The sequence below is a fragment of the Anomaloglossus baeobatrachus genome, chromosome 7, assembly GCF_048569485.1.
Source record: "Anomaloglossus baeobatrachus isolate aAnoBae1 chromosome 7, aAnoBae1.hap1, whole genome shotgun sequence".
Taxonomy (NCBI): Eukaryota; Metazoa; Chordata; class Amphibia; order Anura; family Aromobatidae; genus Anomaloglossus; species Anomaloglossus baeobatrachus.
Genome location: NC_134359.1, coordinates 17,015,913 through 17,040,536, shown reverse-complemented (window position 1 = coordinate 17,040,536; position 24,624 = coordinate 17,015,913). Strand labels below are relative to the sequence as shown.

The 24,624-nt window shown below is 49.1% G+C and overlaps 1 protein-coding gene across 1 annotated transcript in view; it reads right to left on the bottom strand.

Annotated features, from left to right (window-relative positions):
* Positions 1-6,048: 6,048 nt before the first annotated feature.
* Positions 6,049-24,624, bottom strand: part of WNT10A (Wnt family member 10A) — a 44,031-nt gene continuing 25,455 nt past the window's right edge. Inside the window, exon 4 of the mRNA XM_075318728.1 lies at positions 6,049-6,538. Within this exon, the coding sequence (XP_075174843.1) occupies positions 6,062-6,538 (477 nt within the window). The 3' untranslated portion in view covers positions 6,049-6,061. The remainder of the gene's footprint in view (positions 6,539-24,624) is intronic.

Here is a 24,624-nt window from a genome sequence, read left to right as displayed (position 1 = left end):
AGACGTTCAGCTTCCTCGGGCTTCAACTGACAACCACTTGAGTCAGAAATGTGCGCAGAGACGTTGTCAAACTCTTTTTTTCCCTTAAAGAGGTTGGTCACTACTTAGGATAGGTCATCAATGCCTGATCGGCCGGGGTCTGACACCCGGGCAACCAGCACCCCTGCAAATCAGCCATGTACGATGCTGGGGGCGGCAGCCGGAAATGCTCAGTTCTGGAGCTGCTCCGTCTTCTGATAGAAGCCGCGGCCGGATACTGCACATCCACACCCTATTGATGTGAATGGGAGGCAGTACCTGGCGGCGGCCGCTATCAGTTGATGGAGCAGCTCCAGAACTGAGGATTTCTGTCCACCTTTTACTGGTGCCAAGAACATCTGATTGGCGGGCGTGGCGGGTGTCAGGCCCCGACCGATGGGACACTGACAGCGTATCATTGGGTAGGTCATCAATGTAAAAGTAATAATAATATAGATTTCTGCCGCACACAAGTTCGGGATGAAATAATATCATTTATTTGTAAATTATTTCTGCAAAAGAGCCCCACCGCCGATATTGCCAACGTTTCGGCTCTTAGGCCTAAGACACACGGCATGAAAATCGGTGCAAGTGGAATGCGATAAAACATCACATTCCACTGGGACTAATATTACTCTATGTTTGATTATTTTCTGAGCCCTAAATCGGACCGAGAAAACAATGGCAGCATGCTGCGGGTGCAATAGGATCCTTGTTTCTCTCGCACACATTCAAGTCTATGGGGCGAGAGAAAAATCGCACTGCACTCGCGGCACACCGGTGTACCGCGAGTGCAGGGTGAGAATGGCAATAGCCGGCAACGGAGGAGAGAGGGAGATAAATCCCTCCCTCCCCTCCTCAGCACCGACTCGCCCCTCTTCAGAGCCGGCCCGCCCCTCTTCAGAGCCGGCCCCCCCCCTCCTCAGAGCCGGCCCGCCCGCCCCTTCTCAGAGCCGGCCCCCCCCTCCTCAGAGCCGCCAGAACCTCAGAGCCGCCCCCCACCTCCTCAGAGCCGCCCCCCCCTCCTCAGAGCCGACCCGCCCCCCGTAACTGAGGTCCGATCGCATGATCGGACCTCAGTTGCAGCGACACTCGGCTCTGCTGTGCTGCCAGCGTGAGCAGAGTGTCATGCGAGGATTGCAGTAGTCCCCTGTGTGGCTCTGGCCTAAAAGTAATGGCCAACCACTTTAGCGGCTGAGCAGGGGGCAATAATGAGCAGAAAACAAGCTCCTGTCTACAAAAAGAGAAGATTAAAGGGGTTGTCCACTACTTAAATCAGTGCGAACTTGCTACAGCAGGTTTTCTTACCTGTTAACCACTAAGGTAATCCTGGAAATATAATCTGAGGGGCCATGAGGACGGGATTTTTGGAAACACTGACTTGGGTCATCAATATCAGATTGGTGGGGGTCAAACACCAGACCCCCCCAGCAATCAGCTTTTTGATACGTAGGACTGATGTACGTGCTGTGCATAGCTGAAGTCGCACTGCTTCATACACTATGCAGTGGGCAATCCTGGGTCCTGCAGCGCAGATTATAGTTACTTCAATAGGAGCTGAGCTGCAGGACCCGAGAACGGGCGGTACACCGTGATGGGCGCAGTGGTATTTGGGGGCTGTACACTGTGCACTTCTAAGACTGTAAACCACCGATTGCTGGGGTGCCAGGTGTTGGATTCCCCCAATCTAAGGCGTTGGTTCCACTTGCTTGTGATGCGAGAGCATCGGATGTGATCTGCTAATGACCCTGCAGCGAGCGTCAGCCGAGTGTCATGCGACTGTGATGAGATCTTGCAATTATGGCACGGAATTCAACAAAAAGTTGATTCGAACTTGACAAAACTTTTGCAAACTCCACTTCCATACACCTGAATGCGGCTGGTCGAGAGTCACTCACCTTTTTTTGCGCGATTTTAACATAATTGCGCTCCAGAAAAGTGAACCTAAGAAGCTAATATTGCCTCCACATCAGCGCTCTATAAGCCGGAGATGATAACGCAGATCGCTCAGCTGCACAGACCACCGCCGGAGGCCAGGCAAGTCGTGACTTTCCAGATTGCACTACAAGTCGCAGCATGCCCCGAGCTGAACAACAGCTGGGAAGTCACATGCTATCCGGTAGAATAAATAAAACCGTCACCTATAGACAAACATTATTCTGCGGAAGTATTCCAGGTATGCGGCACAGACGATGTGTCACCCCGTCCTTCAGGAAGACACGAGAATGTATCCAGGAGTCCGCAGGGGATTGCAGCAGGTGTGAAGTTTGGATTTAATCTCAGGTTTACATGTAATGAGCTCGGAGGATCCGCACAACCTTCTAGCTGTCAGCCGGGATAATTGTTTATTACAGCGTATGTGCCAGGTGATATCTGCCGTCTGTTAACCCTTCATTACACTATAAGCTCATGTAGACCACTTTGGGGCCCAAGCCACGGGGGTCCGGCTGTTACCACCGCAATGCACTACCTATATGATCAGATTGGGAAAACACGACTGCCTTCCTCCAGAAACAGCGCCACTCCTGTCCACAGGTTGTTTGTGGTATTGCAGCTTTAGTAAATGGAGATGAGCTGCAATATCAGACCCCATCTGGTGTTTCTAAAGAAAGCAGCCATGTTTATCAAATCTCATACAACGCCTTAAGATCAGTCCTTAAAGGGGTTTTCCGCTCCTTTTTTTTTTAAAGTTACCAAAGAATAGGAAGGCAGATAAAAGAAACAAGCCATAACACCAAAACATCAGAATCTGATCCACCGGGCCACCAGGGACTGCTGCGTTCACTGCGGGTCTGGAGGCCATCACTTCTCATCTTGTGGTGGATTCCTGCAGTAATTGTGGCCTATTTCTTGTATAACCAGCATTACACTCCAAGCATGGACCGCGAGTCTCCTGACAGGAGCTCAGTAGCCTCACATTTGCCTATAAAGCTGTTCAATTCAGGTGATTGCGTACTCCAACCATAAGAAGTGGGGTCTGTACACACAGGGAAATACTCAGCTGACGTCCCTCTGCGGATTTCTGTAGCAGCGCAGTCAATATGATTTTATAAAATCCTGTTCACACTGTCGGGAGTAAAGTCGCCGCGTAAATCGACCAAAATCTGCAGCGGATAAATTATACTGTGGAAACTACCGCGGGTGCAAAGGGTGTAATGTGCCGCAACGCTGCGCCTATCCCACAACGGAGGCGACGTTCAGCGCTGCGGATATCACTGCGGGGATTTCAGTGTGGAAAATCTGAGATTTTATGGAAACGTTCCACAGAGAATCGGCATCAACTCCTGGGAGGAAACGCACGTGACATGGGGATTTGTTGCGGAGTTTGATGCCAATCTGTTGCGGATTTTGCGCTTTGCAAAAGTGGTGAAAATCTATAGAGTAAATTGTATTAGAGTTTTTGGGTGAAGCTCATGCGCTTTGCTGCTGTAATATAATGCAGATTATTGCACAGAAATCCGGAGAGAAAATCAGCCTCATATCTGCCCCGTGAGAACAGACTCTTCTAGTTCCCAAAGGCATTTTTACTCAGCTTTCCCAGGATCCTGAATGATCATTCCACCAGTCTGACATATTCATACCTCACAGATTTCACATTATTGGTGATCGGCCGCCAGATTACCAGAATTACAGAGAACTACATACAGCAGAATGGTTTTGTATCCCTCAGTAAAGTTTTCCTTATTTAACCAAAAACTATTTGGAAGCTTCTTTTCAGAAACTACATTGAGAAATTTCCCTATTATTCCTCCTGGAAATCCATAAATAAATTGCCCATTGTACAACACCATTCATCTCACCTATATACAGTGTGTCCACCCATATCCTGTATACACCGCACCTATATACAGTGTGTCCACCCATATCCTGTATTCACCGCACCTATATACAGCGTGTCCACCCATATCCTGTATACACCGCACCTATATACAGCGGGTCCACCCATATCCTGTATACACCACACCTATATACAGCGTGTCCACCCATATCCTGTATACACCGCACCTATGTACAGCGTGTCCACCCATATCCTGTATACACCGCACCTATATACAGCGTGTCCACCCATATCCTGTCCACCGCACCTATATACAGTGTGTCCACCCATATCCTGTATACACCGCACCTATATACAGTGTGTCCACCCATATCTTGTATACACTGCACCTATATACAGTGTGTCCACCCATATCCTGTATACACTGCACCTATATACAGCGTGTACACCCATATCCTGTATACACCGCACCTATATACAGTGTGTCTACCCATATCCTGTATACACTGCACCTATATACAGCGTGTCCACCCATATCCTGTATACTCCGCACCTATATACAGCGTGTCCACCCATATCCTGTATACACCGCACCTGTATACAGTGTGTCCACCCATATCCTGTATACACCACACCTATATACAGTGTGTCCACCCATATCCTGTATACACCGCACCTATATACAGCGTGTCCACTCATATCCTGTATACACCGCACCTATATACAGCGTGTCCACCCATATCCTGTATACACCGCACCTATATACAGCGTGTCCACCCATATCCTGTATACACCGCACCTATATACAGCGTGTCCACCCATATCCTGTATACACCGCACCTATATACAGCGTGTCCACCCATATCCTGTATACTCCGCACCTATATACAGCGTGTCCACCCATATCCTGTATACACCGCACCTGTATACAGTGTGTCCACCCATATCCTGTCCACCGCCATTAACTTGAGAACGGCGGCAGCTATAGGCATAGAAGTGGTGTCTAGGTATAGTAAAGTATCCATGCGCTACGCACTGAAATCACCTATAGCGCCACCTGTATGCAAGGTGTGGATTCGTATTGAATTGATGATGCCCTGCAACTTTGTAATTCACTTTTTTTCTCTATCTCGTTCCGTTTTCAAGATAAAAAAGCTAACTCCGTTGTTTTCTACCAGGTGGCGCTATAGGTGGTTTCATTGCGTAGCGCATGGCTACTTTACTATACCTAGACACCACTTCTTTGCCTATAGCTGTCGCGGTTCTCAAGTTAATGGCAGTGGACAGGATATGTGTGGACACACTGTATATAGGTGCGGTGTATACAGGATATGTGTGGTGTATACAGGATATGTGTGGACACACTGTATATAGGTGCGGTGTATACAGGATATGGGTGGACACACTGTATATAGGTGCGGTGTATACAGGATATGGGTGGACACACTGTATATAGGTGCGGTGTATACAGGATATGGGTGGACACACTGTATATAGGTGCAGTGTATACAGGATATGGGTGGACACACTGTATAGTCTGACACATCAATATTGGATCAGGTTCTGCATGGAGTCTTTCTACTGACAATGGGAATGGTAATGACCAAATATAAATACAGTTAGGCATTTCCAGGAGGAATAACAGAGGGACATCACAATGCGGATTTTTAAAGTGATAATGCTCCAGTATCGTTATTGATGGGGAATGCAGGTATTATGTAAACAGTGGAGGGGATGGTTCCTCTATAAGTCTTTAGTAGCACATTATATCAGTTGTATTGACCCATAATACGGGGGCAATAGAATGTATAGGGTCCCACTCTGCCTCTGTCTTCTCCATATGTGTCATGCCCTATTAGAAGCTGTAATATGGGAATGGAGGAGCCATATGGCGATACATGATATGGAAATGTGCCGCCATATAGGATCTTTGCATACAGCTCTGCCGAGAGACTATGTACGGAGATATCATTGGTGCAACCTGTGCGGTCACACAGGGGCCCGAGAGGTCAGGGGGCCACATCCGGCTCCAGAGAAGGAATGGTGCATTGCAATGAGCTATTGGACTGTAAAGGGCCCATATCTTGTTCTTGCACCGGGGCCCTTTTCTGTCTCTAGAGACTTTATGACTGATGGAGCCATTTACACACACATATGTCCCAGTTAACCCTTTGATGATCATGCTCGCAGTCGTTCCGCCATGATGGCGTTCGCCCTCGCCTGCTTCCTCTGGTGGTTTTGGCACATGGTGGCGGTATTTGGCCTCTACTTGCACACGCTCACCCACTCCGTGATCTGACACTCCTCGCACACCACGTAGCAGCACCAGTGGAATTTACAGTTACACCGCTCGTTGCGCGTCTGTCGCAGGATATTGTGGCCGCGGCCGCAGCACAGGCTCTCGCAGTTGTCCATGCCTGGGCTGGTTTTGTTGCATATCCGCCCCTGCGTCCCCGCCGAGTCCAAATGGAGCTCCTGCTCGCAAAAATCCGGGGACTTCTCAAAATAGACCAAGTCTGTGATCCCGGCCCGTCTCCTGTACGGAGCGTGCGTCTGGTCCAGCTGACCCAGCTGTCCGTTATTACGGTTATGGGGCCGGATCAGGGTGGCGATCGCAAACCTCTCCTTCAAGAGCGAGCCAATCATCCGAAATTCAGGAGTCACCTGCCAACAGGTCTTCAGCTGGCAGCTGCCGGAGGTGCCGTGACATTTACACTTCCTCTTCATGTTCTCCATCACAACCTGCGAAATCAGCAAAAGAAATAGATCACATTAATGCCAAGAATTCTGCTCCAGAAACCCACTGAATACAGCTCTCAGCTGTGTCACTATTGTATCCAATCTACAAAATGCCCTGTGAGCCAATCACATCGCCCCCTGCTCTGACCGTGTGACACAATGTATCAGTCCAGGGTCTGCTCAGGTCATGGACACTGGATACAATATTAGGAACCTCCAGCGGCGCAGAGAGTAACCTTACACCGGGATCAGGAGGGGTTTATACGACATTACACCATTTACACTGGACATTCTTTATCAATTCATTTTAAATCAGTTATAAAAATAATATTTTCTGCCACATGGAAACTGTCAGCAGGCAGCCATCCACAGGTCTATTCTTAATTATCTGAAGTTCATAAATGGGTAAAACTGCAAAGTGATTGTTAAAACAAGAAACTCTGCTCGTTATCTCGTTACAAATCCTCTCTGTTCTCTGACATGGAGGGATTGTTCGGTTTCCAGTGTACAGTTCCGTGCACAGATCACCTAGGCAAGGAGCGCGTGGCTGTGAGCATGCTCTGTGCTTTACGGCCTGGGAGCGCTGCTCTGAAGCTTCAGCCGCCCTGCGTTTTTCCCTTGCTGCAAAGGCAAACTAGGCTGCTTTCACACCTCCGGTTTCTGCAATGCAGCACAATCCGGCACTTTGCAGGAAAATCGCAACCGTTTTTTTTTGCTGCCGGTTGCGTTTTTTCTGCATAGACTTTAATTAGTGCCGCATTGTGCCGCATGGCCTTGCGTTCCATCCGGTTTTTGCTGCATGCGGCAGATTTAGCCGATGCGGCGGCCGGATGGAACGTTGCCTGGCACGTTTTTTCGTGCGGCAAAAAAAAACCGCATTGCACCGCATTCAGCCGATGCACCGCATTTTTCAATGCATGCCTATGGCAGCCGGATGCGGCGCGATGCGGCAAAAAACGCATCCGGCCGCCACATGCGGTTTTTGCCACTGCGCATGCTCAGTAGCATGCTGCAAGCGTCAAAAACCAGACGGCCCGCATGGGAAAAACTTAGGCTACTTTCACACATCCGGTTTTTGCTCTGCGGCACAATACGGCACTCTGCAGAAAAACCGCAACCGTTTTTTTTGCCGCCGGTTGCGTTTTTTTTTGCATAGACTTACATTAGTGCCGTATTGTGCCGCATGGGCTTGCGTTCGGTCTGGTTTTTGCCGCATGCGGCAGATTTAGCCGATGCCGCGGCCGGATGGAACATTGCCTGCAACGTTTTTTGGTCCGGCAAAAAACCGCATCGCGCCGCATCCGGCCGCTGCGGCGCATTTTTCAATGCATGCCTATGGACGCCGGATGTGGCGCGATGCGGAAAAAAACGCATCTGGCCGCCGCATGCGGTTTCTTCCACTGCACATGCTCAGTAGCATGCCGCAATCGGAAAAAAACGGACGGGCCGCATGTAAAATCTTATGCAAAGGATGCGGTGTTTTCGCCGCATCCGTTGCATAGGTTTCACAGCCGGATTGAGCCGCACAGCTCAAGCCGGATGTGTGAAAGCAGCCTAATAGAGCTAAAAAACAGAAGTGCTAATAGGGTTTTACCAGATAAACAACAGGTTAGTATATAAAATTAAACACTCACCGATTGTGGTTGTGAAGGGTCACAACCACCATAGATAGCATAAGATAATCGCGGCTGCCGCGGTCCCACGTGAAGATGTCTTCAGAGTAGGAGAAAAAGGGGTTAATCCCGCACAATCCGCCAAATAAGATGTAGAAATGTTGATAAATGAATCACTCTTTTATTCCATATGTCTACGCGTTTCGAGGTGTAAAAACCTCTTCCTCAGGACCAGAATATCATATTCTGGTCCTGAGGAAGAGGTTTTTACACCTCGAAACGTGTAGACCTATGGAATAAAAGAGTGATTAATTTATCAACATTTCTACATCTTATTTGGCGGATTGCGTGGGATTAACCCCTTTTTCTCCTCCTACTCTGAAGGCAAAGGCAAAGCTGTGAGAGAGAAGCTCGGATCCACAGTGACACTCGTCTCAACAGCCTTCATAAATACACTCCTCCCAACAATGCAGGAGGCCAGCGGCTGGGGTCAGTGCGCACCTGAAAATGCAACCTGAGAAAAACCCTTTAGGCTGTGTGCGCACGCTGCATTTTTTATGTGTTTTTCATGTGTTTTCTCATCATGAGAATCCTGACTTGCTGTGCACGTTGCTTCTTTTTTCCTTGCAGCTCTGGGTTCAGAAACAAGCAGCAGCATATCAATTGTTGGTGCGTTTTTTGTGAGAGTATGTGTGCACTCGGCGTTTTTTACCGAGTTTTTGTGCGTTTTTGGGCTCAAAAGTGGTGACTTTGCTTTCCCAGCAAAGTCTATGACTTTTCATTTTTGCTGTCCGCACACAGCTTCTTTTTAAAGCTGCGTTTTTGAAGTAAAAAAAAAAAAATGGATATGTCAATTCTTTTCTGCGTTTTGCTGCGTTTTTCACCCATCCAATGCATTGGAAAAACGTAGCAAAACGCAGTGGTCAAAAGGTGCAGAATTTGGTGCAGAAAATTTCTACAAAAAAACTCAGCGTGTGGACATACTCTTAAGGGACTTTTTTTGTACTTAAATGCATGTGTTTTGGATTAATAATCACTTCTGCACTTAAAGATTTTGCACAAGTTCTCTTTTTCCATATTCATTTCTGGCTTCAAAATGAGTTAACTGTGGATCTTTCGGAGAGCTCGTTCTGATGGGAGAGTTTGTGACTCTTGTCTTTTCTGAGATGAACTATGACCACGTGAAAGTTGAGCTGAACTTTGTTGTGATCACCAAGAAGCTTGAGTGCTCGGTACTCGAATCGAGCAGGTTGGATGCTCGGACGGGCGCGACTCGAGTGCTGAGTATAATGGAAGTCAATGAAATACTCGTCTGGAAAAATAGTTGCATTCCCCATTGACTTCCATTATACTCATTAATGGAGTTCAGCCCATCCGAGTGTCCCACCTTCTCGTTTTGAGTACTGAGCACTCGAGCTTCTTAATGCTCGATCATCATCATCACTAGCGCTCACAAATCATTGTCAACTCGGCTCAGAAAAAGAGTTGCAAGCAAGAAGCTCCCTGACAGATTCTCAGTTAACTCAAAGCAGAGATTTTGGAAGTGATGAGGAGTCAAAACAAATTTCATTAGAAAGTTGAGGAGTTTTATTATCCAATGACTGAGCTTCAGTCACTTAAAACTAGGCGGCGTTTCAGGGGTTAACAATATATATATTTTTTTGCTACGACTGTCAATATCAGACTTGGTGAATAAAAGGAAGGCTTAAAGATTTATGGAAACAAGCCTGGAGCAAATTGGTATGAAAGCTTAAAGCTCTCCTGACAAGTTGTTTTCTGAAAAGTGGTGCGCGCCCCGCAGGTGACGGTGGAGGTCACAGGTAGGTCAGGCAGGAGAGGGGTTAAAGGTCGCACTTCAGTTAGGCTCCGACTCGCTTGCTCTGGGGCACCGCGAGCGTCTGGAGTCTCTGACAGTGATTACACCGGCGTAATAACACAATGAAGACAATGACGTGCCCGTAACCGCGTGCGCCATGTGCTATTATTCTGAAAGAGGAGGCGCCAACTACAGATTTTATTGTTTTTCTGTTTTGAACCAGAAACTCGATGCACAGATTGTCATGTTCTAGTTGTAAACTTTATATTCTATGGTAAGTGAGAAAAATATAAGTAAATATTAAATTTATAGAAAAAAATAAATAAAAGCGGCCATGTGCATATGTATTCACCCCTTTTGCTATGATGCCCCTAAAAATTTCTGGTACAGCAATTACCTTAATAAGACCCATGCTTAGTGACAGGAAGTCCCCCTGTGTGCAATCCAAGTGTCACGAGGCCCTCTGTATATACACACCTTTTCTTAAAGGCCACAGAGGCTACAACACTTAAGCAAGAGGCTCCACAAAGCAAACAACACCATGAAGACCAAGGAGATCTCCAAACAAGACCACGAAGACAAAGGAGATCTCCAACCAAGACCATGAAGACCAAGGAGATCTCCAAACAACACCATGAAGACCAAGGAGATCTCTAAACAACACCACGAAGACCAAGGAGATCTCCAAACAACATAACGAAGACCAAGGAGATCTCCAAACAACACCACGAAGACCAAGGAGATCTCCAAACAACACCATGAAGACCAAGGAGATCGCCAAACAACATAACGAAGACCAAGGAGATCTCCAAATAACACCACAAAGACCAAGAAGGTCTCCGAACTACACCATGAAGACCAAGGAGATCTCCAAACAAGACCACGAAGACAAAGGAGATCTCCAAACAAGACCACGAAGACCAAGGAGATCTCCAAACAACACCACGAAGACCAAGGAGATCTCCAAACAACATAACGAAGACCAAGGAGATCTCCAAATAACACCACAAAGACCAAGAAGGTCTCCGAACTACACCATGAAGACCAAGTAGATCTCTAAACTTCACCATAAAGACCAAGGAAATCTCCAAACAACACTGTGAAGACCAGTTAGATCTCCAAATAACACCAAGAAGACCAAGGAGATCTCCAAACAACACTATGAAGACCATGTAGATCTCTAAAGTTCACCATAAAGACTAAGGAGATCTCCAAACAACACTATGAAGACCAAGTAGATCTCCAAACAACATTGGGAAGACCAAGGAGATGTCCAAACAAGTCAGAGACATACTTGTGAGAAGGACAAGTCAGGGTTGGGTTCTACTAAAATATTCCAATCTCTGATGATTCCCCGGAGCACCATCAAAACATTATCATCAAATGGAAAGAACAAGATACCACAACAAACCTGCCACGAGAGGGCCGGTCACCAAAACTCTTAGCTCAGGCAATGAGGGCATTAATCAGAGAGGCAGCACAGAGACCAAAGGTGACCTGAAGAGCTGCAGATTTCCCAAGTAGAGACTGGATTATCTGTACATACGACCATAATAAGCCGTACATTCCATAGAGCTGGCCTTTATGTAAGAGCAGCCAGAAAAAAAGCCTTTACTTACAGCAAAAAACTGGAAGGCTAATTTTGATTTTGCCAAAACATAAGTGGGAGACTCCTCAAATGTCTGGAGGAAGGTGCTGTGGTCAGATGAGACCAAAACTTAACTTTTTGGCCAGAAAGGTAAACGCTATGTCTGGTGTCAAAACAGCACAACTCATCACCCCATGAACTCCATCCCCACAGTGAAGCATGGTGGTGGTAGCATTGTGCTGTGTGGAAGTTTTCGGCAGCAGAGATAGGGAAAATGGTCCAAGTCCAGGGGAAGATGGATGGTGCGAAATACTGGGATATTCTTGAACAAAACCTGTTTCATTCTGTCAGTGATCTGAGACTGGGATGAAGGTTCATCTTCCAACAATACAATGACCCAAAGCTACTGCTAAAGCAACCCTCGAGTGGTGTCAGATCCGTCCTGCACACATCGGCCGCTCATTGTTCGCCGTGTTTACATAACAGCGGTCGCACTTGTCATTTCGTGGAGAAGATTTCAGGATCAAAGAGCTTCGCACAACGTTATTCAGCGGTTTGAAACTTTTTAGCCATTTTGGAAAATCAGGAAGTTCTTTTGGCAGCAATTTCTAGTCCGCATGTGATGGGAGAGGTCACTGATTTTGGCTTCTTCACCTTGGCAAACAATTATATTTGTTTCTCCTATAGTTACGTGCAGGGGTGTAACTATAGTAAGTGCAGGGGGTGCAATCTCACCCGGGCCCTGGACCCTAAGGGGCTCAATAACTCCTTCTGGCAAATATGAAAAGACCAATCCTATAAGAGATTTGCAATAATTGGGAGCCCCGTTGTAACTTTTGCATTGGGGTCCATAAGATTCAATTGCTAAGTGGCTGCAGCCCCTGCGCAGGTCTATGTGTATCCATGGTAACAGACAACAAACAGAACCTGTGTAGTCTGATGCTCCTTCTGTCTGTCCTCTACTTTTTACATTTGGTAAATTAGCAAAAAGTAGGAAGCAAATAAATGGGAATCTGACTGTGGGATCGGACGACGCGGGGATTGTTTGTAATCTGCAACCAAGGAGACACATAGGTCTGCACGGGAGCTGCAGACAACAATCGTAGGATAGTTTTAATAAAGGCCATTTGCAAAACTACTTTATCTTTTATTTCAGCTGCAATAAACAGTAAAGAATGGAAACCATTGCCACTGACATGTCGAATTAGGAGCGGCCTCTATTGAGCCCAGTGAAGACCCCCAGCGCCGATTCTTCTTGTGATACAGTTTGAAATATGAGACGTTCTGGGAATATTTGCCAAAAACTTCTTAATTTTCATAACAGCGCCTCTTTGGTCAAGTGGCTGAGTCTGGTATTGCAGCAATGTAGTCACATCAATGACTGCGATACCAGATACTGTCCATCATCAAAGGTCGCGCTGTCTAATCCTGGACAAGCCCCTTAGAACAGTCACTTACTATATAGTGTCTATCTCTGGTGATGATGGAGCCATGATGAGAACTTTTAGGTGACTTTTTGACACTGGGTATTTTTTTGCTGAGTCAAAAATGCAGCGTCTTTCAATTCCAGAAACGTGGATGGATTTTTAGGAATCGCTGCCCACTCAGCTTCATTTTTACTCGGCGTACACTGACCCGCGCTGTGAGTTTCAAATCCGCAAAATATCCATTTGTCTTGCAGGATCGCTGGGTTTTCCGTGCAGATTTTCCCCCATAAGATGTGCATTAGATGTGGAAAATCCACGAGTAAAAAACGCTCATGCAGTGGAATAAGTTGTAATAAGAGTCAGGGGTCCATGGATGGGGCGGTGGTCCCAATTTGGAGCTTTGATATGGGCCCCTGGATTTCCATATACACTCCTGCTGCCCACTGCATTGTGAAAGGTTCTTCGCATGAAAAAGGAGGGTGGGTCTTCTGATCCTGAAAGTCTTGTGGAGTGGGGAATGTCAGTCATTATACCCTCATTCGAGAGGTCCACCTGTGAGCCGGTGATCAACCTTCAGCCTAACCACTAGACTGTCACATGTCACACTAATAAGTGTTGAGAAGCACAAGCAGGGTTGGGTTCTACAAAAATATGCCAATATGTGGTGATCCTGCAGAGAACCATCAAATCCATTACCATCAAATGGAAAGTAGATCTCCAAACTACACTATAAAGACCAAGGAGATCTCTAAACTACACCAGGAAGACCAAGGAGCTTTCCAAACAACACCACAAAGACCAATTACATCTCCAAACAACACCACGAAGACCAAGGAGCTCTCCAAACAACACCACAAAGTACAAGGAGCTCTCCAAACAACACCACGAAGACCAAGGAGCTCTCCAAACAACACCATGAAGTACAAGGAGCTCTCTAAACAACACCACGAAGACCAAGGAGCTCTCCAAACAACACCACAAAGTACAAGGAGCTCTCCAAACAACACCACGAAGACCAAGGAGCTCGCCAAACAACACCACGAAGACCAAGGAAATCTCCAAACAACACCATGATGATCAAGGAGATCTCCAAACAACACCACGAAGACCAAGGAGCTCTCCAAACAACACCATGAAGTACAAGGAGCTCTCTAAACAACACCACGAAGACCAAGGAGCTCTCCAAACAACACCACAAAGTACAAGGAGCTCTCCAAACAACACCACGAAGACCAAGGAGCTCGCCAAACAACACCACGAAGACCAAGGAAATCTCCAAACAACACCATGATGATCAAGGAGATCTCCAAACAACACTACGAAGACCAAGGAGATCTCCAAACAACACCATGATGACCAAGGAGTTCTCCAAACAACACAATGAAGACCAAGGAGCTCGCCAAACAACACCACAAAGTACAAGGAGCTCTCCAAACAACACCACGAAGACCAAGGAGCTCTCCAAACAACACCACGAAGACCAAGGAGATTTCCAAACAACACCACAAAGACCAAGGAGTTCTCCAAACAACACTACAAAGACCAAGGAGCTTGCCAAACAACACCACGAAGACCAAGGAAATCTCCAAACAACACTACAAAGACCAAGGAGCTCTCCAAACAACACTACAAAGACCAAGGAGATCTCCAAACAACACTACAAAGACCAAGGAAATCTCCAAACAACACTACAAAGACCAAGGAGCTCTCCAAACAACACTACAAAGACCAAGGAGATCTCCAAACAACACCATGAAGTACAAGGAGCTCTCTAAACAACACCACGAAGACCAAGGAGCTCTCCAAACAACACCATTGGCATGCTCCCCGGGTCCTCGGATCCCCTCCCCGGGTCCCCTGCTCCGATCCCCGGGTCCTCAGCTCCGCTCCCCGGCTCACCTGCCACGCTCCCCGCTCTCCAGCCTCCGGTGCCCGCACTTCCCAGGCCCCCTGGTCTCCGCTCCCGGCGCCTGACGGCTTCCCAGTTCCTGGCCGGCTCCCCTGCGTCCTCCCTTCAGCTTCCTGCCCTGGCTTCTGGCACCCGGGCTGCGCGCACGCGCATTAGGGCGCGCGCGCGGTCACTGAACCTTTCTTAAAGGGCCAGTGTCAATTAACAGGAAATCATGCACTCAGGTACAGGGTATATAGGGGGTTAATGTCCAAGGGAGCGGGGCCTGTTCTTCGTGTTTTCCCAAGCTAGGAGTCAGGTCTCCTTGTGTTCTATGAGATACTTACCTCTCTGTCTTCTAGAGCCGACCCTGCATCGCCATCCGGTCCTGCGGTACCTCGAACCCCGAACGCTGCCCATCTGCCATCCTGACAGTCCGTACCATCTCTGATCCCTGCGGTGACCCGTCATCTCGCTCCAACGGTTCCGGACCCCGCCTGACACCATCACGGCTTCCGAACCTGAGCTCCGTCACCCGGACCACCATCAGTGACCTCGTGGTCCCAGGGACTTCTCCATTTGCTCTCAGTGCACGGACTGTCCTGCTACCTACAGTGCTCCGGCTACCGGACTCCTTTCCCTCATCCGGGAGTTCGGCCCAGTGGATCCACCTCCAGGGTCTACCCGTCCATCTGGCCCTAACAGTAACAACAGGCCATGGATCCCGCCGAAGCACTAGCGGCCTTGCATGAGGAACTCCAATGCCAGCGTGAAGTCCAGACCCGCATGCTGAACTTTATGACTTCCGTGGACACCCGCCTGACCACGCTACAAGCGGCAGTCACGTCTTCGACATCCCGAGCCTCCACTAGTCAAGCCACGACCCCCGCTCCCGTGGCCGCCTCTTCGGATGCTTCCAGACTGCGTTTGGCCTCACCACCCCGGTACACTGGAGATCCCAAGACCTGCAGGGGGTTTATAAACCAATGCTCCCTCCATTTCACGCAGCTGCCACATCTGTTTGCCTCCGACCAAGCCAAGGTCGCCTTCATCATGTCTCACCTAGAGGGCGAGGCACTGGCGTGGATGAACCCCTTGTGGGAGAAGGAGGAACCTATGACCAAGAACCTCCAGGAGTTCCTGCAGGCCTTTCGCAGCACTTTTGACGAACCCGGACGCGCCTCCGCGTCTGCGTCTTCACTTCTCCGGTTACCTCAGGGAACACTGACGGTGGGTCAATACGCCATCCGTTTCCGCACCTTGGCTTCAGAACTCGGGTGGAATAACGAGGCCCTAACCGCCGCCTTCTGGGAAGGACTATCGGGTCGAATCAAAGATGAGCTGGCTGGACGTGATGTACCGTCCACTCTGGACGCCCTGATTACCCTAGCGACTCGAGTGGACATACGCTTTCAGGAGCGGTCCAAAGAACTGTCCCGTGAGAGACGTCCGGTAAGGCATTCCTCTCCTCCACCGAAGCCCACCGTACTCCAGTCAACGGCCTCTGGTGTCTCCGTCCATGAGCCCATGCAGATCGACCGTGTGCGACAGTCGGAACAACGTTGAGCAGAGCGGCTCGCCAAGGGTCTCTGCTTTTACTGCGGAGAGGGCACACACCTGCTACGCGCCTGTCCAGAGAGGCCGGGAAACTCCAAAGCCTAGGGTTGGTAGGAGAGGCCACCCTAGGTGCTGGAACTCTCTCAGACCCAGTTCCATGGACTGTGCAAGTGACAACGGGAGAGACGCGGTTTACGGCTGAGGCGTACCTCGATTCTGGGGCAGCAGGCAATTTCATCCAGCAGGCCACGGTGGACAAGTACCAGGTGCCTGTTACTCCACTCGACAAGCCCCTAGTGATTGCCTCTGTGGATGGGAGACTCCTCTCTGACACCATCTCCTGGATCACCAAGCCGCTTGAACTGCGTATCGGTGCTCTGCACACCGAGAACATCGCTCTCTACGTCCTCCCACACATGTCACATCAAATCCTGCTGGGACTTCCCTGGTTGCGGACACACGAGCCTTCAGTCAGCTGGGGCACTGGCGATATCACTCGATGGGGGTCTTCTTGCCATGAGAGATGTCTGAAGACCATACAACCCATCCGGCGACCTCCGGTTCCCGAGTCCCTACCGGGACTGCCCTCAGCCTATTGGTCCTTCGTGGACGTCTTTGATAAGAAGGAGTCCGAAGTACTCCCGCCACATCGTCCTTACGATTGTGCCATTGACCTGCTCCCGGGAACTACACCACCTCGAGGACGGATATATCCACTATCTCCAGCCGAAACAAGGGCTATGTCTACGTACATCACAGAGAGCCTGGCTAAGGGATTCATCCGGAGATCCTCCTCTCCTGCTGGAGCAGGCTTCTTCTTCGTAAAGAAGAAAGAGGGCGACCTACGCCCATGCATAGACTACCGGGGATTGAACCTAATCACCGTGAAAAACAAGTACCCCCTGCCGCTCATCCCCGAATTGTTTGATCGGCTCAGAGGAGCTCGTGTGTTTACCAAGTTGGATCTTCGGGGTGCCTACAACCTGGTCCGTATCCGTTCAGGGGATGAATGGAAGACCGCGTTCAACACTCGTGATGGGCACTATGAATACTGCGTGATGCCCTTCGGCCTGTGCAACGCACCAGCAGTCTTCCAAGAATTAGTGAACGATGTGTTTCGGGACCTTCTCTACGTCTGTGTGGTGGTATATCTGGATGACATCCTTGTCTTCTCTCCGGACCTCCAGACCCACCGAGAGAACGTGCAACTGGTTCTACAACGACTGAGAGAGAATCGTCTGTACGCCAAGTACGAGAAGTGTGTCTTCGAACAGTCTTCTCTCCCCTTCCTGGGGTACCTCATCACCGATACCGGACTGCAGATGGATCCCAAGAAGGTCTCCTCCATTCTCAACTGGCCTCCTCCTTCTGGACTGAAGGCAATCCAACGTTTTCTGGGATTCGCTAACTATTACCGCCAGTTCATTCCTCACTTCTCGGCTCTGACTGCTCCTCTCTCCGCCTTGACCAAGAAGGGGGCTAATCCAAAGGACTGGTCACCTGCAGCCGACGCCGCGTTTGGCGCTCTAAAGCGAGCCTTTGCCTCCTCTCCTGTACTCCACCGTCCAGAGTTAAACCGCCAGTTCACCTTGGAGGTGGATGCCTCCTCCTCGGGAGCCGGAGCAGTGCTCATGCAGAAGTCCTCCTCCGGGAAGATGGTGACGTGCGGTTTCTTCTCCAAGAGCTTCTCCGCGCCTGAACGCAATTACACCATCGGTGACCGAGAGCTATTAGCGGTCAAACTGGCTCTGGAGGAATGGCGCTATCTTCTGGAAGGAGCAGTGTACCCTGTCATTGTTTACACGGACCACAAAAACCTGGAATACCTGCGGACTGCTCAGCGACTGAACCCACGGCAAGCCAGGTGGTCCTTGTTCTTTGCCCGGTTCGACTTCCAGCTTCATTTCCGACCCGCGAACAAGAATGTACGCGCTGATGCCTTGTCTAGGTCTTTCGTGCCCCTGGAACAGGAGGAAGAGACATCTCAACCCATCATCTGTCCAAGTAAGATTATTCCGGTGGCTCCTGTCACCCTGGCCCAGATACCACCTGGGAAGACTTATGTCTCTGAGGCTGACAGGCAAAAAGTGTTACACTGGGGCCATGCCTCGAAAACAGCCGGTCATGCAGGTCAGAAGAAAACATGGAGCGCTATTGTACGTCATTACTGGTGGCCATCCCTGCGCACGGACGTCGCCTCTTTTGTCTCTGCCTGCTCCTCCTGTGCCAGGAACAAGACACCCAAACACCTGCCATACGGCCGTCTTCTGCCTCTGCCCATACCCTCAGTTCCCTGGCAACACATAGCGATGGACTTTATTACGGACTTGCCATTATCCTCCGGACACACAGTCATATGGGTCGTGGTGGATCGGTTCTCTAAAATGGCCCATTTCGTTCCTATGGCTGGACTGCCCTCTGCTCAGGACTCGCGGACGCCTATATACAGCACATCTTCCGCTTGCATGGCTTTCCATCACACATAGTGTCCGACAGAGGAACCCAGTTCACCTCCCGCTTCTGGAGGGCTCTCTGCAAACATCTGGGAGTGACTCTGGACTTCTCCTCAGCCTACCATCCTCAGTCGAATGGCCAAGTGGAACGGATCAATCAGATATTGACCTCTTTCTTGCGTCACTACGTGAACGCCCATCATGACGATTGGTCCACGCTTCTTCCTTGGGCTGAATTCTCCCATAATCACCACGTCAGTGAGTCCTCCTCCAGTTCTCCCTTCCATGTCGTCTACGGACTTCAGCCGTCTGTCCCATTGCCTGTATCCTCTTCCTCGGACATCCCTGCTGCTGATGCAGTACTCCGTGACTTTACATCCATTTGGGACTCAGTTAAGGCCTCCCTTGCACGTGCCTCCCTGCGGATGAAGAGACATGCGGACAAGAGACGTCTGGATCCTCCGTGTTTCTCTCCGGGAGATCTCGTCTGGCTTGCTTCCAAATACATCCGACTGAAGATTCCATCCTACAAGCTGGGACCTCGCTACATCGGACCATTTAAAGTCCTCGGCAAGATCAATGAGGTCTCCTACAAACTGCAGCTCCCGGCCACGATGAGAATACCCAACTCCTTTCACGTCTCTCTGCTCAAGCCGGTTGTCCTTGGTCCCTTCTCCGCTGCCGCCAGTCCGGCCCCTCCTCCTATTGCTGAGGACGACATCTATGCGGTAAGAGATATCGTGGCCATGAAGACCGTACGTGGTCGACAGTTTTTCCTGGTGGACTGGGAAGGGTATGGTCCTGAGGATAGATCCTGGGAGCCCAGGGAGAACGTGGGCACTCCTCTGATCCGTGCCTTCCTGTCCCGGTTGCGGGGAGGGGGGCGTGGGGGGGGTACTGTCACGCTCCCCGGGTCCTCGGATCCCCTCCCCGGGTCCCCTGCTCCGATCCCCGGGTCCTCAGCTCTGCTCCCCGGCTCACCTGCCACGCTCCCCGCTCTCCAGCCTCCGGTGCCCGCACTTCCCAGGCCCCCTGGTCTCCGCTCCCGGCGCCCGACGGCTTCCCAGTTCCTGGCCGGCTCCCCTGCGTCCTCCCTTCAGCTTCCTGCCCTGGCTTCTGGCACCCGGGCTGCGCGTACGCGCATTAGGGCGCGCGCGCGGTCACTGAACCTTTCTTAAAGGGCCAGTGTCAATTAACAGGAAATCATGCACTCAGGTACAGGGTATATAGGGGGTTAATGTCCAAGGGAGCGGGGCCTGTTCTTCGTGTTTTCCCAAGCTAGGAGTCAGGTCTCCTTGTGTTCTATGAGATACTTACCTCTCTGTCTTCTAGAGCCGACCCTGCATCGCCATCCGGTCCTGCGGTACCTCGAACCCCGAACGCTGCCCATCTGCCATCCTGACAGTCCGTACCATCTCTGATCCCTGCGGTGACCCGTCATCTCGCTCCAACGGTTCCGGACCCCGCCTGACACCATCACGGCTTCCGAACCTGAGCTCCGTCACCCGGACCACCATCAGTGACCTCGTGGTCCCAGGGACTTCTCCATTTGCTCTCAGTGCACGGACTGTCCTGCTACCTACAGTGCTCCGGCTACCGGACTCCTTTCCCTCATCCGGGAGTTCGGCCCAGTGGATCCACCTCCAGGGTCTACCCGTCCATCTGGCCCTAACAACCATGAAGTACAAGGAGCTCTCTAAACAACACCACGAAGACCAAGGAGCTCTCTAAACAACACCACGAAGACCAAGGAGCTCTCCAAACAACACCACGAAGACCAAGGAGATCTCCAAACAAGACCACGAAAACCAAGGAAATCTCCAAACAACACCATGATGACCAAGGAGATCTCCAAACAACACTACGAAGACCAAGGAGCTCTCCAAACAACATCTTGAAGACCAAGGAGCTCTCCAAACAACACCACGAGCACCAAGGAGATCTCCAAAAAAAGTCAGAGACAACGTTGTGAGAACTACAAGTCAGGGTTGGGTTCTTCAAAAATATCCCAGTCTCTGATGGTCCCCTGGAGCACCATCAAATCCATTATAATCAAATGGAAAGAACAAGATGCCACAACAAACCTGCCAAGAGAGGACCGGCCACCAAAACTATCAGCCCGGGTAAGGAGGGCATTAATCAGATAGGTAGCACAGAGACCAAGGGTAACCCTGAAGGAGCTGCAGAGTTCCCAAGCAGAGACTGGAGGATCTGTACATATGACCACAATATACCATATACTCCAGAGCCAGCCTTTATGTAAGAGCAGCCAGAAAAAGCCTTAAGGCTATGTGCGCACGTTGCGTAAATACATGCAGTTACGCTGTGCTTTGTAGCGCAGCGTAACTGCATGCGTCCTGCGTCCCCTGCACAGTCTATGGAGATTGTGCATGGGCCGTGCGCACGTGGCGTTTTAGAGCGCAGTGCTTCGGCTACTGCCGAAGCGCTGCGTAAAAAGAAGTGACATGTCACTTCTTTCCTGCGCTTTGCCGGCAGCTCCTGCTCTGTCTATGGGAGGAGCTGCAGGCAGAGCGCATGGAATCGGCTTCACTATGGACATTTCTGCAGCGATTTAAAGCGCACATGTGCTCTTCAGATCGCTGCAGAAATTTCTGCAGTGAACTGTACGCAACGTGCGCACATAGCCTTACTCACAGCCAAAAATTGGAGGCTCACTTTAATTTTGCCAAAACACATGTGGTCGACTCCCCAAATGTCTGGAGGAAGGTGCTGTCGTCAGATGAGACCAAAACTAAACTTTGTGGCTACGAGGTTAAATGCTATGTTTGGTGCCAAAACAGCACAACTCATCACCCCAAGAACACCATCCCCACAGTGAAGCGTAGTGGAGGAAGCATCATGTTGTGGTGAATGTTTATCAGCAGCAGGGACAGGGAAAATAGTCCGAGTTGAGAGGAAGATGGATGTGGAGAAATACAGGGATATTCTTGAGCAAACCTGTTTCCGTCTGCCAGTGATTTCAGGCTGGGACTATAATGTTACCTCTTTTGCATTTCCGAGAACTTAAAGGGTATGTCCACCTTTACAACCAATTGTTAATTGTTCCAGTGAATCTAGGATAAAAAAGATAGTAAAAAAACAAGTGGAAAAACCTGACATTGCACCGCCAGCCAAAGCTGTGCAAAAAAATATTGTAGCGTTCATGAATCTCTTCCCTACATGTGAAAAATTGTTGTCTTTTTTTGGAATGAAAATCTGATGATTTTTTTTTATACACTCGTGTGAATTTAGCCTAATAGAATATCTGGACAGGACGGAGATGCTGCAGATCTGCAGATGGAGAATCTTCTGTGGATTACATGAGGATCTGCAGATGGAGAATCTTCTGTGGATTACATGAGGATCTGCAGATGGAGAATCTTCTGTGGATTACATGAGGATCTGCAGATGGAGAATCTTCTGTGGATTACATGAGGATCTGCAGATGGAGAATCTTCTGTGGATTACATGAGGATCTGCAGATGGAGAATCTTCTGTGGATTACATGAGGATCTGCAGATGGAGAATCTTCTGTGGATTACATGAGGATCTGCACATGGAAAATCTCCTGTGGATTACATGAGGATCTGCACATGGAAAATCTCCTGTGGATTACATGAGGATCTGCAGATGGAGAATCTTCTGTGGATTACATGAGGATCTGCAGATGGAGAATCTTCTGTGGATTACATGAGGATCTGCAGATAGAGAATCTTCTGTGGATTACATGAGGATCTGCACATGGAAAATCTCCTGTGGATTGCATGAGGATCTGCAGATGGAGAATCTTCTGTGGATTACATGAGGATCTGCAGATGGAGAATCTTCTGTGGATTACATGAGGATCTGCAGATGGAGAATCTTCTGTGGATTACATGAGGATCTGCAGATGGAGAATCTTCTGTGGATTACATGAGGATCTGCAGATGGAGAATCTTCTGTGGATTACATGAGGATCTGCAGATGGAGAATCTCCTGTGGATTACATGAGGATCTGCAGATGGAGAATCTTCTGTGGATTACATGAGGATCTGCAGATGGAGAATCTTCTGTGGATTACATGAGGATCTGCAGATGGAGAATCTTCTGTGGATTACATGAGGATCTGCAGATGGAGAATCTTCTGTGGATTACATAAGGATCTGCACATGGAGAATCTCCTGTGGATTACATAAGGATCTGCACATGGAGAATCTTCTGTGGATTACATGAGGATCTGCACATGGAGAATCTTCTGTGGATTACATGAGGATCTGCATATGAAGACTTCTGTGGATTACATGAGGATCTGCAGATGGACAATCTCCTGTGGATTACATGAGGATCTGCACATGGAGAATCTCCTGTGGATTACATGAGGATCTGCACATGGAGAATCTCCTGTGGATTACATGAGGATCTGCACATGGAGAATCTCCTGTGGATTACATAAGGATCTGCACATGGAGAATCTCCTGTGGATTACATGAGGATCTGCAGATAGAGAATCTCCTGTGGATTACATGAGGATCTGCACATGGATCTTCTGTGGATTACATGAGGATCTGCACATGGAAAATCTCCTGTGGATTACATGAGGATCTGCACATGGAGAATCTCCTGTGGATTACATGAGGATCTGCACATGGAGAATCTCCTGTGGATTACATGAGGATCTGCACATGGAGAATCTCCTGTGGATTACATGAGGATCTGCACATGGAGAATCTCCTGTGGATTACATGAGGATCTGCACATGGAGAATCTCCTGTGGATTACATGAGGATCTGCACATGGATCTTCTGTGGATTACATGAGGATCTGCACATGGATCTTCTGTGGATTACATGAGGATCTGCACATGGAGAATCTCCTATGGATTACATGAGGATCTGCACATGGAGAATCTCCTGTGGATTACATGAGGATCTGCACATGGAGAATCTCCTGTGGATTACATGAGGATCTGCACATGGAGAATCTCCTGTGGATTACATGAGGATCTGCACATGGATCTTCTGTGGATTACATGAGGATCTGCACATGGATCTTCTGTGGATTACATGAGGATCTGCACATGGAGAATCTCCTGTGGATTACATGAGGATCTGCACATGGAGATTCTCCTGTGGATTACATGAGGATCTGCACATGGAGAATCTCCTGTGGATTACATGAGGATCTGCACATGGAGAATCTCCTGTGGATTACATGAGGACCTGCACATGGAGAATCTCCTGTGGATTACATGAGGATCTGCACATGGAGAATCTCCTGTGGATTACATGAGGATCTGCACATGGAGAATCACCTGTGGATTACATGAGGATCTGCACATGGAAATCTCCTGTGGATTACATGAGGATCTACACATGGATCTTCTGTGGATTACATGAGGATCTGCACATGGAGAATCTCCTGTGAATTACATGAGGATCTGCACATGGATCTTCTGTGGATTACATGAGGATCTGCACATGGAGAATCTCCTGTGGATTACATGAGGATCTGCACATGGAGAATCTCCTGTGGATTACATGAGGATCTGCACATGGAGAATCTCCTGTGGATTACATGAGGATCTGCACATGGAGAATCACCTGTGGATTACATGAGGTTCTGCACATGGAAATCTCCTGTGGATTACATGAGGATCTGCACATGGATCTTCTGTGGATTACATGAGGATCTGCACATGGATCTTCTGTGGATTACATGAGGATCTGCACATGGATCTTCTGTGGATTACATGAGGATCTGCACATGGA